Source organism: Chanodichthys erythropterus, chromosome 23, assembly GCF_024489055.1.
Source record: "Chanodichthys erythropterus isolate Z2021 chromosome 23, ASM2448905v1, whole genome shotgun sequence".
Taxonomy (NCBI): Eukaryota; Metazoa; Chordata; class Actinopteri; order Cypriniformes; family Xenocyprididae; genus Chanodichthys; species Chanodichthys erythropterus.
In genome coordinates, this window is record NC_090243.1 from 29,296,491 (window position 1) to 29,312,252 (window position 15,762).

The 15,762-nt window shown below is 34.9% G+C and overlaps 1 protein-coding gene across 1 annotated transcript in view; it reads right to left on the reverse strand.

Moving 5' to 3' along the window:
* apbb1ip (amyloid beta (A4) precursor protein-binding, family B, member 1 interacting protein) overlaps positions 1–15,551 on the reverse strand; it is a 31,918-nt gene extending 16,367 nt beyond the window's left edge. Inside the window, exons 1-5 of the mRNA XM_067378652.1 lie at positions 15,392–15,551; positions 6,527–6,586; positions 3,794–3,893; positions 1,263–1,513; positions 149–226 (exon numbers count right to left, since the gene is read on the reverse strand). Of these exons, the coding sequence (XP_067234753.1) occupies positions 149–226; positions 1,263–1,513; positions 3,794–3,893; positions 6,527–6,586 (489 nt within the window). The 5' untranslated portion in view covers positions 15,392–15,551. The remainder of the gene's footprint in view (positions 1–148; positions 227–1,262; positions 1,514–3,793; positions 3,894–6,526; positions 6,587–15,391) is intronic.
* Between the last annotated feature and the right edge of the window lie 211 nt (positions 15,552–15,762).

Below are 15,762 nucleotides of genomic sequence, written 5' to 3' on the forward strand. Positions count from 1 at the left end.
TTTTTGCAGTTAAATAACTCACATTTTTGCTAAAGGGATTTAAAGGTCTTCAGCTGTTTTAGATTTGCCAAAGCAAGCATGAAATAATTTGAATAATATTCAAGTACATTCAAGATTAAAAAATCATTAAAACGACTTTGTCGCTCACCTTTTTCACTTTGGCTTCCTTTAGCTTCTCCAGTGCAAGCTTGATTTTATCTGCTTTGAGCTGTTCCTCTTGTTCTTCCTGGGGGGATACAAAATGATCATTACCTAACAGACATGACATAATATATATAATATCAGTGATTTTTGGAGTTCTGATCTTATTAAGGTTTCATGGAGTCAATGTGATGTCAAAAGGCTGTACATATGGGTAATGCAAGGCTTACTCTGATTATACAGATTAAAATGACAAAAGTAAGAGAGTATTGTGCATCTTAACTGAAATGGAACTTCATAAGTGACTGATTTGTAATGTCCCGCATGGGCAGCAGCTCTAAACAACATACAAATAGTTTGTTGACTCCAGTAAAGTTTGACTAACAATATAATTAATTAGCATAAATGCATACAATATTGGTAAAATAATCGATTGTAATAAGACTAAACTACACTATTACTTTTAAGTTTTTATTCAAATATATCTGCCCTACTGAAGTTAAATATAGTTTTTAAGATTTGAAGTACATTACAAGTGCACATTCAACACAATTAAGCACATTTCTTTTTTCCACATAGCCTGTATCTTACAGCATGGCATCCCTCCTGAATACATTTTTTAAAGTGAGCATGCCAGAAGGATGAACACAATACTAGCTATCTGAGAAAGCAATATAATTATTCTGCCCAACTTGTTAAACAGCCGGAAGTACTGTATGTCTGTAATGCTTTAAAGTGCTTGTTAGGTTGGCATCTCACTTAAGATTGTGAAACAGAGCTGATCTACATTAGAACGCCGTCTGGATATCTCCTGTTGTACATTCTGTCAAGCACTGGGCTAGACATAAAATAACATTCAGTGAATATCCAGCTGAGCTAACATTGCAATCATGAGGGTAATTACATTTTTTTTTACATGCAGAGTAGAAATGGATCATAGGGTTCATACTTCATAAAGTTAATGCAGTTTTACAGTGTTGGCTGCACTTAAATTCCATTATATTCCTTCACATCTGTTGTTTGGCCTGGTTTGTGTTAAAATAAGCCCTGCAACCTTCAACTAAGGATGTGTTAACCACATGAGGGCTGTGGGTGTGCGGACCATTCAGAATGATATTTACTTTTGATAGTTTAGTGGCGGGTGGTGGGGGTGGAGCTGAAATGGAGTTGGAGGAAGTTGCAGGTTTTGAGGTGTCAGTTGACGCTGGAAGGCCAAAGTTACTCTGAGGCTGTAAGGGTTTTGGAGCAATTGGAGCTGAATCCTTTGATGTATCTCTTTCTGTGGCAAACTTTTCCTCCGTGGCACTGATATCTGCCACCAGGTCAGCCATCAAGGCATCCAAGTCATTGTCTTCCAGATCATGCAGGGATGCTTTAGAGAAACAATGTAAAACAAAAAACACCACATTATTGACATCTTACGGGGCGGAACAAAAAATTACAGTCCAATCTCATGAGAAAATGTACAGTAATTACAAGGTGGCAATTTCATATGAATTTGTACAATGTGATTTGTACAAGAACATATGGTTTTTGGGAAAAAAAGTAAGCATGAAGGTCCACCCCTAAACAATCAGTGGGGATATAAGCAGATTGTGCAAAACATATAAATGAGGTTGTTCAAATTTATACGAATTAGCCACCAATTCAGCAAAATATAAAATTGTTATGAATTGCAATGAGATTGTGTTAGATACTGTGGCTACAAATTAAGAATTTGGTTCAGATGACTTTGAATTAAAATAAGGAAACTTATAAGTATACATTTGCCACAACTGAACTAAAATGAGGAAAGAACTTCATAAAACGTAACCACAAATTCACTTTGTGAAAAAGTTGTGGGAAAAAATTCTTATTTGGTAGCCAAGATATCTATTTTTTATTTATTTATTTATTTATTTATTTATTTATTTTTGATTATGTCATAACAACCAGAAATAAGGAAAGAAAAGAGTTCCTTCAAATACCTCAAGGCATCATATCAGTGGTGTAGAAACATGGAATTTTGAATGACAGAATCCTAAACTAGTACATCCAATCCCGCATTAATGCATCACAGTAACACTGTGAACTAACGCTCAAAATACTTAATTGGTTTGTGTAGGACAAACTTAAACTTAGAGTAGGGGGATAGAAAGTACGGTTTGTACAGTATAAAATGCATTGCGGCCTATGGAAACTCCCCACAATTCACAAAAACAAACATGTGTGTGTGTGCAAGGTTAATGGTGAGGGAGATTTAGTATTGATTAATAATTTGTTATGCTAATTTAGAAGATTTTGTATTAATGTGGGTTTTTAGAGAGTTAGCGTCAAGGTGAGCATGTGGCTTGGTTTATGAACAGGTATGTTTCATGTTGCTGTACTAATTCAGTAAGTGCTATACAATACTATTGTTAATATGTTAGCAAATTAGCATGTTGACATTTTCTTCATTAGTTTGTTATAGCTAGCAAAATATTTATGTTGAAATAACCTGATAATTTTAAAACTGCTGTAACTTTTTTTTGTGTGTTCAAAATTTACATAAATTATATAAAAGTTATATAATGAGAATGTACAACATGAATTACAACATGTTTATATTCGGACTATTTCAGACCGGACTGGTAGGACCTGCCACAGAGTATCACAGTAACTGCGTGACTCGCCATAGAAATACACGGAGAAAAGTAGCTCTGGCTACAATGTTCTTCCACAAGACACATGCATTTCTGTTTATTAACCTCTAGAGGGCCAAAAATCATGGACAGCAGCTTTAAGTTAAATGTATGAATTAGTGTACTCAACTATTTCAAGTTAAGAACAATAAGTTGAGTTCTTGAGTTCTGTTAACTTAAAATTGGGATCATAACTCAAATTTTTCAAAAATTATGTAACTGATTACCTCAATTTTTTGACTTATTCAGGTTTACAGTGAAGAAATGACATATTGACTTCCTAATTTAATAGACAACTGAATATATTCTGGTAGTATCACCCACTTTCGGTGCTGTCAATGAAAAATAAACCATGATATTTCTCTTTTAAAGCACATATTGTGGCAAACCTGTTACTTAAAATGTTTTGGGGGTAAATTTTAATGTTTTAATGTTTTAATGTTTTATGCCATGGCAAATACAATTGCATACCACATTACACTGAAAAAATTTTTTAATCTAATCTAAATTAACTAGATTTATTCAAGTCAAAAAATATTATTTAACATCACTGAACCTACCTATACATTAATGTGTACCAACACAATTATATGGGTTACATCAGGTAGAAATAGCTCTTTAAGTTAACAAAACAGTGTAATAGTTACAGTTAATCTTCTTGTGCTAAGAAGAATGTTCTATAAAGATTTATTGTTTTATTGTTTTTCCTATAATAGAGTTGACCTTTTGAGCTTGATGAGGCCCATGTATTAAGTGTGTTATTCAGGCTTTGATCGGAGACATAACATAGAGAAACATTGTCTACTTCAAACAGCTCCATCTGTGCATCTTTGGGCTGCCCTCAGACATACAGTAACTAAGCAATTTTATGGTTAATTAATCACTAATTTTCTCCAAAAAGAAACACACTTGGTGAATTGATCCTTTCAGGTGAAATAACTTGGTAAGAAAGCAGACACTGGTGAAAAATATTAGGTTGAAATATTGTTTACCATTAAAATCTGTAAAACCAACGGAAAAGTTCATTTGCTGAGGTTCAGGAATGGAGGAAGGTTTAGGCAAAGGCGCAGACTCTGCTTCTTCTCCCAAACTCTGTGAAAAAACAAATGAGGAACAAGCCAAATGATAGATATCAAATATGGAAGCTATTTTTAAAATAACAGAAATAACAGCAAAGGAACTATCATCTTATTAACATGCAGATGTGACATACATGAGTTGGACAATGAAACAGAAACACTGGCAATATAGTGTTGGAGGTTTCATGGCGGTTGGAGGTTTCACGCTTATACGCGGCCTGGTGGTCAGTCTTCACCGATTTTACATTCCATCAATAAGAGCAGAGTGTGAAGGTGAAGGTGAATTGGGGTTGGGGGGGATAGGCTTACATAAAATTCTTCTCGCAGTAAGACTTTGTAACCACAGGTAAAACCATACATGGCTACTCACTACTACTGTCAAATGATATTATATTCTGATATGTTATAGGCCTATAAAAATGCCTAAACACAGGTAAAATACACCTTCACAAAGACATGAATTATATATTCAACCTACCCACCTAATAAATATATTGCAATATAAATGGCTATAACATAGTTTTCAATATAAATATTCCAAATGTCCACAAACCATGGTAAATTACTACAGTTCACTCATGTTTGTAAGGGTGGTGATTTGGGGATTTAAAAGTCCTCTAACTTCAATCATGGCACAATGTTTCTCCTGTTTTCCTCATCAGTCTTGTTGGGAATGTTGAGGCCGTTTTATCCGATTTGAAACTAGTTTAATCATCGAGTGATTTGTAGTTTGTAACCGAGAGGTGTGTGTCGAATTGAAAAGCTTCTCACTAGATGTCGCAACGCAGTTGAATACTGGTGTCCGGGAACAAACGCAGCACCTTTAAGCTTTCATTCCGTTATCCACTGGGCCGTGCTGTGTAGTTCAAAGTAAACTAGTGAAACACATGAAAACAGTATTTGTTCTGTATCTGCTGTTGCTGACTGAGAAACAGCTTCAGATGATTCAGAGACAGAGCAGTCCAAACAAATCCAAATAGTTTCAGATCATTATGGGAGCGTGTTTGGCCTATTCACGTAAAAGAAAGTCGAAAGAAATATGGGACATGCATAATAACTGCAGAAATATTTGCATGGAATTGGAGGAGCGTGCATGATACGAACAGTGTGTATATAGCCGTACAGCTTCAGGTGCAACTGTGGCCATGTATCTAACCAAATTTGGCTGCACCACCAGGCAAAGAGGATGAGGGAGGTAGGGGTGCCCACGGGCCGGATGAAGGTGATTGGTGGGCCGGATTTGCCAGTTGACGCGGCCTATGGATGAAACATATCCAACAGGAGTAACTGTTGTTACAAATGGAAGCTGTCTGAATGGGATGTCCAGGTACTAAACCGGATTAAATCCAAAAAACATAAAACCACAGCAGCCTAACTCATTACAGAATTAAATGCACACCTCGACCCTCCTGTTTCCACTAAAACTGTTTGTCAGGAGCTCCACAGAGTAAATATTCATGGTTGGCTGCTATAGCCAAAACTTTGGTCACTCGTACCAATGCCAAATGTAGGTTTCTTTTTTGCGAACAGTTCAAATCTTGGGCTATAGGCAATGTGAAATGTATTGTTCTCTGATGAGTCCACCTTCATTGTCTTTCCCACATGGGAGTTATGGTGTGGCGAAGCCCCAAAGAGGTTTAATGCCTGGACTGTGGTGTGCCAAGAGTGAAGCACGGAGGTGGATCAGTGATGGATTGCAATCTTGGCATTCCCTACTGTTCTTGATGGGCGTGCCACTGCCAAGTACTACCGAACCATTCTGTAGGGCCATGTGCACCTAATGGTTCAAATATTGTACCCTGAAGGGGTGCTGTGTATCAGCATGATAATGCACCAAATACACACTGCAAGACTTGTGACAGAATGATATGATGAACATGAAAGTGAAGTTAGACATCTCCCATGGCCTGCACAGTCACCTAATCTATATATTTTTGAGCCACTTTGGGGTATTTTGGAGGACCAAGTCAGAAAACATTCTGTTCTGAAAGTGGAATGGCTCAAAATCGCTCTGGCCAATGTGAAGGACTTGTACCTGTCATTCCCAAGATGAATCGATGCTGTATTGGCCTCAAATGAAGTCCCTACACCAGGGCTGTCCAGTCCTGCTCCTGGAGAGCTATTGTCCTGCAGAGTTTAGCTCCAACACTAATTAAACACACCTGAACTAATCTAGCTAATCAAGGTCTTACTATAGGTTAGAAACTTCTAGGAAGGTGTGTTGAGGCAAGTTGGAGCTAAACTCTGCAGGACAGTGGCCCTGTAGGACCGAATTTGGACACCCCTGTCCTACACCATACTAATAACTTCTTATAGTCTAAAACCAGGTGTTTACGTTTCATTTGTCCAACCCCTGTATATGTCATTGTTATGTGTGCTTCCTGCTTTTATTCCATATTCTGTGTTCAAAATTCATCACATCTCATTACTGGAACTGAATAAAAATGACCATTGCCATTGTTTGAATGACAGATAACTGTTGTCTTCTGTTGAAGTGACCATAAACATAAAATGAGAATGTTATTATTTATGAAGAAATTTCCATTTTTTTTTTTTTTTTTTACTTTAAGAAACACATAAAGGCACACATGGCACTGATTAGGTTGTCTGTCTGGAAGATATGAGACGTTTCCACAGAAAACATACCTGCGTTAGGAGATCCATCTCCTGCAGCATGTCGCTGAACATGGCATCAATGTCTTCCATCTACAACAAGAACAGTTGTGCGATCAGAATTTAACATTTGACATTTAACAAATCGTACAATAGGATTGGGAATTTAACATTAATCAAATGTAAATACAAATCACTTTTCACAATTATTATTTATTACCATGTCCATATGTAATACTTTCTGGAATAATGAATTCTGTTTGGTGTCTCATGTGGAAGTCTTCATAGTTGAAGTAAACTTTTGAAGTGGTGAATGGAAAATACAACAAATATATATGCATAATTACAAGCAACTAACTCTAAACCCATAACCCCATATGTATATGCAGTTAATTAATATTACTTGGTAGTTAATTGTGTAATTACACTTTAATAACATTACCACAAAATGAAGTGTAAGAAAATATTTTGAATATAAAGACTACTAAACTGTATTTTTTCATCGTCATCCTTGGCAACATACTGGTACTACTTTCATGTCACTACATGCTCTCTCTCTTTTTATGTCAATAATCTTGTGACTCTAAATGCTACTACGAATATGATTTATGGAGGACCAAGAGTCTAAAGTGCATGATCATTGGACACTTTACTATCCCATGAGGGCACAGGAGAGGATTCATGAATGCCGGTGACAGTGACAACATGGCAGATGTAGTACGTCCGAATTTCATTCATACTACCCATATTCATGCTATACAGAATATACTTTTTTAACATTTGTGAAGTATGTTTTAAACCAAATGTAGTACCTACAGTACAGTGTGTGATTTCAGATGTAGCAAGCCACTGTTTGGATTTAAATAGGGAAATACATAAGAGTGTCATAAATAAATTTGATCATTATTGTAGTTATTATTATGTTTTGAGTTATATGTTTGGCAGCATTTGTTCTAAACCAAACTGATGGAGTGTGTAGCTTTTAATTTCTTAAACAACCATGTCAGAAGACACATCAAGGCCATATTCCAGGATGACAATGTCAAGATTCATTAGGCTCAAACTGTGAAAGAATGTTTGTGAGGGAGCATGAAGAATCATTTTCACACATGAATTGGCACCTCTGAGTCCAGACCTTAAATTCATTGAAAGTCTGTGGGATGTGCTGGAGGAGACTTTACAGAGTGCTTGATTCTTGCATTGTCAATACAAGATCTTGACCAAAAATTGATGCACCTCTTGATTTGAAATAAATGTGATTTCCATAAAGAGGTACATCAATTTTTGGTCCAGAATATGGCCATAAATCCTACATGGTTGTTTAAGAAATGAAAAGCTATCCGTCAATTAGGGTAAGAAGAACTGTTCCCAAACATATAACATGATAGGAACATAATAATCACTGCAATAATGATTCAATCATAGACTCTTAAGTATTTGCTTAAAACTTTTTTTATTTATTTGGAGTGTATTTAATTTTCATTCATTTACTATAGTAAAGGCTATCAAACACTGAGGTTGTGAAGTTCACAGCAATCCTTTTTGAAGGAGTTTATGGCCAGACCTTAAAAACTTTATATGAACACTCCAGACTTTTTTTATTGTAAACACACACACATTTTAGTATTTAAATTCATTTTTCATGTTAACATACTACTGAAGATCTACTAAGAAAATTTGTCCCAATAACAGATAACATTCTCAGAACTCCCCCAACATTCTGGAGGTTCTCTAAAAGTTATAAACAAACATTCTTCCTTAAAAGAACATTTGTTCAGAAGTTATCTGGTCGTTATTAATGTTCTCATTATCTTCTTTATACATCTATACATCGTTCATGGAACATTTTTTTTTCCCTGAAACGTTTTAGTTAGACGTTCATCAAACATTTTTAAATGTTACTACTTGTTTCAGGCCCGTTTACACTAGTGCGTTTTTGTTTTAAAACGCATACGTTTTGCTACAGTTATGCCTGTCGTTTACACTATGCTGGTGTTTTCGAACCTCAAAAACTGGGACTTTCGAAAACGCTGCAGGCCTTGTTTTAGTTTGGAAACGCCGGGGTTGCGTTTCAGTATAAACGGACCAAAGCGGAGACTTGAATACGATGGCATGGCTGCCCACATTCTGCGTATCCTTGATGACCATGAAAACAATAACAAGACTGAACTGCAATATTTGCTGGCTTTGCTGTCATTTTTAGCAGCCATTGTGCAGTTAAACTCAGCATTTATTTAATACTGCAGCTGCCCACATGCGCAAGAGGCAACTGACTACACTTGTACGTGCATGCCAAGAGTGCATGAATGGTCATGTGACATGCGTTTTTGACTGTGTAGTGTAGACAGAAATCGTTTCTGAAATACTCTGCCAGTGTAGACAAGGATCGTTTTCACTTTAAAACGCCATTTTAAAACTAAAAAAACACTAGTGTAAATGGGGCCTCAGAATGAGGACATTCAAAAGTACATTCACAATTAATAATCCCATAATATTTGCAAAACTGAATAATCCCTTAACATTCACATAATAACCAGAAAATAACGTTTTTAAAACATTTAAAAAACTGGATGTGTTGAATGCTCAGAGAACATTCAGAAATAGCTTAAAGGGAATGGCAGCAAAACTATCTTACAATATATATATATATATATATATATATATATATATATATATATATATATATATATATATATATATATATATATATTTTTTTTTTTTTTTTTTTTTTTTTTTTTTGGTCCCACTTTATATTAAGTGGCCTTAACTACTATGTACTTGCATCAAAAAAATAAGTACAATGTACTTATTGGGTTCATATTGAATTGCAAAACACTTTTGCTGCTATTGAGGTGGGTACGGGTAAGGTTAGGGAAAGCTCTGGTGGTATGGGTAGGTTTAAGGGTAGGGGGAAGATGTAAAGGATGGGCAACAGTGTAATTATAAATGTAATTGCAGAAATTAATTACAGATGTAATTACATGCAGGTGTTTTAAAATATAATTACAATGTAAAAACATGTATGTACACAATAAGTGCATTGTATCAAATGATTAATTTAAATGTAAGTACATAGTAGTTAAGGCCACTTAATATAAAGTGGGACCTTTTTTTTTTTGTTAGTTGGAGATGTTGTCATCTGGGTAATCTGGCCTTGAACTAGTTTTGTAACTACTGTGCAGAATTGGTCAACTTACTGGTAACAGCAGTGTACAAGTTTGTGATTGGTAATATAGAGCAGAGTACCTGTGCACATGTTAAAAAAAAAACATAACCCAAAGCTAAACATTGCACAATTTCCATCCAGAGGCTAGAGATAAAAGCATGGCTTGCATAACTCTTTTACACATTCATTCTTTGTCAAGACATGCAGAATCCTGCCCATGAATGCTTAGTTACAGCCTGAGTGTACAATATTACAGAAAGTATGACTTACATGCAAATAGATCATTTTCTGTCTCATTCTATTGTAATGTTGCTACAGTAACTGCATAAATCAGTTCTTGTTCTGCAATAAACGTTCCTTTTCTCACAGTTACTGTACATGAGCCAGTAGGATTAAAGAAAGATCTGTTAACTTTTCTGCTGATTATTGATGATGATAATGCATTTTATTTATAATGCACTTTTCTCATACCCAAAGTGCTTATTCCAGCTGCCTGCAGTTCAGCTAAAATAAGACAAACAGAATCCGGTACTCTTGGTCCAAAATACCCAACTCTGGCTTACTTCCTTCTTATTCTCACACATTCAGCAAATCGTTTGTCCAACAGCTTTGAATTAATGCACATGTTATCATTTTTAAACACAGACGTCTAGTACGGTCTGTATAGGACGGTTTGTGCTACAGAAATGAAAGATTCCTCAATTTATGTGATATGATGTATTTATAAGAAGCATACTTTTCTAAGTGAGATGTAAGTTTGTCTTCTGGTGGATAATAAAATGGACAAAATCCTATAGAATTACACTGAAAGAGGGATTGATGCCATATTAAAAGCAGAATATCATGCCAAACCCACTTAAAACACCTTACCAACAACTTAGCAACACCCTGGCGACCACGAGCACCATTCACATTTATTTCAGATAATGTAAAAGTCTAGTTATGTTAAGTCTTATTAACACCCTAGCAACCACTCTGAGTACCTTAGCAACCACATAGCAATATCCTAGTAACCACACAGAATACCCATAGGAAACAATTTGTTGGAGGGACTTAAAACTTTCAAACTTTTAAAACTGATTCAAACTTAAGGGGGGACACTACAGGCAAAGTTACAGTAAATATTTTTAAAGGCCGTTTTCTCAAAATGATTTTTTTGTCCTGCTCTGAGTCAGAAATCTCCACTTCAGCAGAACTTATATACACCAAACTTTACAGTTTTATTCCTACTATATTCTGAAGTTTTTTACAGAGGGATTTGTTGATATATAATTTGCCTGATTTTATACAACATTTTATTCCTAAAAAAATGATTAATAATAATTTTTTTTCTGACTGTTGTATTTTGTGTGATAAAAAGAAATATACAAAATTCACACTGTAAAACCCTTTGAATTTAATATGTACAAAAAAATTAAACGAGAATTTTGATCCTGACGTCATCCAATATTCCGATTTTTGTTCTAGAAATGTATGAGAATTATTGCATATTTAATTAGATAACGCCTCATTTGCATATTTAAACATAACATTTTAGAAAACTTGTATTACAAAAATTGTTTGCAATTTTAAATGTAATCAATCAGCTTGGGTAGTATGGTGATATCTATTAGTTTTTTTTTTTTTTTTTTGCCCTATTCACCTGGGGTGTCTCACCCAAAAATGAAAATTCAGTCATAATTTACTCACCCTCAAGTTGTTCCAAACCTGTATGAATTTCTCTGTTCTCCTGAACACAAAGGAAAATATTTGGAAGAATGTCAGTATCTCGCCCCCCATTCCTACTCCCATAGGAAAAATAAATACTATGATAGTCAATGGGGGATGAGATCTGCTTGGTTACAAACATTCTTCCAAATATCTTCCCTTGTGTACAGCAGAACAAAGAAATTCATAAAGGTTTGGAACTACTTGAGGGGGAGTAAATGATGACAGAATTTACAATTTTGGGTGAACTATCCCTTTAAAACTACATCAAATTTAAATAATTTAAACTTCAAGCTTTAAAAATGGATTCAAATTTAAAACCTTAAAACTTCAACATTTTTAAACACTCTCTTTCTAAACTATTTCACACTTCAAGCTTTTACAACTTCAAACTTTCAGGCTTTCTCAAGCCAACATCAAAGTTTGTTCACAAACTTCACTCATATAGTTTTAATTTTTCTTTTATTCAATCTAAGATTGATTTAATTCTGAAATAAAACATACTTTTTATTCAATATTAAAAATAAAAATATATACTATGAGTTTGCATTTGGATTTAAATGAACACAACAATTCAACACAAGTGAATATTCATTCAAAGACGAGCAGTGTTGCAATACTCCTCAAAAACAAGTAACTGATACTATGTCAAACCAAACTGGCAGAGTCTGTACCACCAGCACCTGTGAGTACAACAATGCTGCGTCTTCTTGTTTAAATGAAGCACTGCCGTGCAGCCAATCAGAGAGCTGTTTTTTGTGCTGCTCTATGGGGAAGTGGTTACAGCAACTTCCCCCTCACACGATGTTGAAAGCATCGAAGTTTCCAACAGGAAACAGATGACACTCACTATATCTTTGCAGCCATCACAGCATGGTGCTTCTCAAATGTCTATTGTTTCTTTTTTCCCCCCAAAAAAATACTACATGCATCAATATTAAAATATAAGCATATGTGTTTTGTTACATTTATGCTGCATAGATTTGATGTTTCAGTACAGGAAGAAATGAAAGAAAGCAAATGGCAAAAAGTAGTCACGTTGACACCTTGTGTCAGAGTAAATCTTTATTTAACTGACATGTTTGAGCTGATGATGTCAGGCATTCTATATGCGGCGCAATATCCTCCTCTTTTCTACTTCAAGGATGATTTTCTTTTGTTAAGTGTCATGGTAACTATAATATTCCATATCAAGGGCATCTCTGTAGGATTTCAGGTCTGGAAAAGAAATTAGCTCAGTGTTTCCATTTGTTTCACGAGTGCATGTGTTTTAAATTAAATATCGAGGAAGTTATTTAATCATACTGCAATCAAGCCAGTCTTACTTTGTAGGATAACTGTAGCATTCTGTCTTCTGAAACTGTCGAACGTATAAACATTCGTGACAAACTAAAATACACTTTAACAACACTTCTATTGAAACTTGTTGTCACAGGTGGTTATATGCAAGTAGCTCACAGAGATGAAGGAATAAGGAAACAGACTTTAATTCAATAACTTTCTGAAGAGGCAGGAAAAACTCAAAGAAACAGATAACACACCTCAACATCAACATAGAAAAAGTTAATTGATAGAACAGCAGGTGAATGGAATACATAATCAGACACACTGGGAAATTGGGTCAAATGACAGGGACAGGGAAAACAGAATCAAAGCAGAACATACATATTACACTTGTATGTCATGCATTTAAATATGTTTGTAATTGTATATTACATTTGTAATGATGAAGTTGCGATGATAAACTTAAATCATTAAAAATGTATGATTTCTAAAGTAAAACTTTCAATTTGATATTATTACAAAGTGCACCTTTAAAAGTCAATAAACAGTCATGAAAGTGTACTCTCTTTAAATACATTTGAGTGGCCTTTCATTTCATTAATATTATATTATCTGCAAGTACACATTCAATACAATTAAGTGCAATTATGTTTTCACAAGAGGTGGTTTCCTGGGTGTTAGGGTGTTTTGAGTCATTGCTACATGGTTGTTAGATGGTTGCATGAGTCCACTCCCATGTCTCTATAATATTCCGGTCTCTAAATATAATGTATGGGATTTTTTTTTAAATAGTATCAAGATAAATGGGAAATCCTGTTCACTTAGAAAAGTAATAGCACATCTTTCTTGTTGAGGTGTTATTCATATCTGTAACTTGAAAAGTGTGTGCTTTGGAGGTTGTTCAAATCCCCCTCAAAACTCTTATACAATAGCAATCACCCTTACGAAAATTAACCATGGTTTTACTACGAATAAAACCAAAAAAACATAGTTCTTATAGTTATTCCCTGGCAACCACAAAATAACTACAAACTTCCACTGTTGTGGTTATGGTAGTCACTACATCAAAAAAAAAAAAAAAATTTTTTTTTACTATGATAAAACTATTAATTTTCGTAAGGGCAAAAAAAGTTGGTTACTGTACAAACAGACTAAATATTTGCCATATATAGGACTTTTGACATTTAAATGTCACTTGTGAAGTTGTGAACAATCTTGTCAGCATTTACCACAGGACTGAATGCTATAGTTTTAACAATGTATTTTGCAGCATTCCATGATTCAATAAAAAGTAACTTAACAGTTCATTTCCACAGTTAGCCTAGCAGCTATATTGTTGTCACAGTAATGTTTTTTATATCACTGAGATGCTATCATTCTTTAATAGTTATTTTAGTCAGAGGAAAACAAGAACCAGATGGACTGTTGACTTTGGGTAACCTGATAGAAAAGCAGTCTACTTCATCAAACACTTGGGTACAGTGTTTTAGTTCAGCTGGTCTGTTGTATGATTCCTGTCACTGGTACACTTTAAACTGTGAGCTGTTGTACTTGAAACACTAAAACTCTTTATCATAAAAAAGTACAGCCTGAAACTTTTGCAAATGCAGGGATTCACTTTCAAGAAAAAATTGTCTGGATGACTTTCTGTAGATGAGATAGAACAGCCCAGAGACCAACTTACTTCAGTGATCTTTGTACAAATTACTGTTATTTGCTATAGTAGTTATAGTACTGCTATAGTACTGACAGCATGTGTTATTATAAATGATACAGACATACAGTAATTATTAACAAAAACACCGGACAACTGAGGACAAGAGTTAAAGCTAGGTCTAATCTTGATCCATTTGCATCCATTCTTCAAGTCAACAAGAAATGGCATTTCCAACTCACTTTACTTCCATACACGGACACATTTCCAAGTAAAACCGTGTATTCAATGAAAACATGTCTGCGAGACTTGATATTATCCATCAGGAATTGTTTGGATTCTGTAAATTGGATATTTAAGATGATTGTGGATGACTATTGGTTAACATTTTCCAAAAATGTTTGATTAAAGATTATGAAGGCAATGAAACTATAAAACTGGGAACATGAAAGTATGTAGAATCCATTTTGATTTTTTGATCTGTCAGCTTGTTGTTCACCTGGTAAAACTATTGGGCTCATGTTGTAGTCTTTTAGTAACTGATAATATCAGACTAGGAGTGTGGTGTTTTTTGTGCTGTACTAATGAGAGTGTAAATATACTATTATATCTGGCCAGTCACAACAATATAATGAATTGATTTGCTATTAATACATTTATCAGTCTGAAATATTCTCCACAATGCATTACACATCAGCCATGACAGAGGCTTCCCTAACTATATAGACAACAAATCAGTCAGAAGCAAATCTGCCCATGTCATCATTTCTGAACTCTAATCAATAATCAAATATACTGAATCACACCATCACTACTGACAAATACAGTTACAACATCCTGGTGTAGCATGTTAACTTCTTCTTCTCATAAAATTCAGTCAGCAAAGTCATTAGAATGACTACTTCATGAAAACATTATAACAGTTGAATTAGACAAGACACCAGAGACACCACACTATTCCCACAAAACCATCCTGTTACTTGATTATTGTCAAATGTAACAGGTAAATTTGAACAAAATCAAAAATACACTGAACCTAGTCGTAGTTGTCAACCACATTGTTTGTTTGAGGAAAAAAATAACTTACCTTGGTTTATATTTCAGCTTTTATAACAAGGTGGTTGGGTCATAAATAAGTTTACGGTAAAATGCCTCTCTCTTTCCTGTTTAACGGTGGACACCACCCAACCCACATGCAGCAGGCTGCTGAGCTGTAGCGCTTGTATGTTTGTCACTGACAGTTTACTTACTTCCTGCCTCACGCGGAAGTTCAGGTCTAAACCTGTCTTTGCATTCCATCTGACGCTGAAAACCAGCAAGTGCAAAGCTGAGATTGTGTACGAGACAGACAGGCCAACCAGTGCTAGTTTATCATTTCTCCTTAGATTACATATTGGTCAATGATTGATAAGCGTTTCTCTCTGTTAATGATTAATATGTAATTGTTATACATGTTTG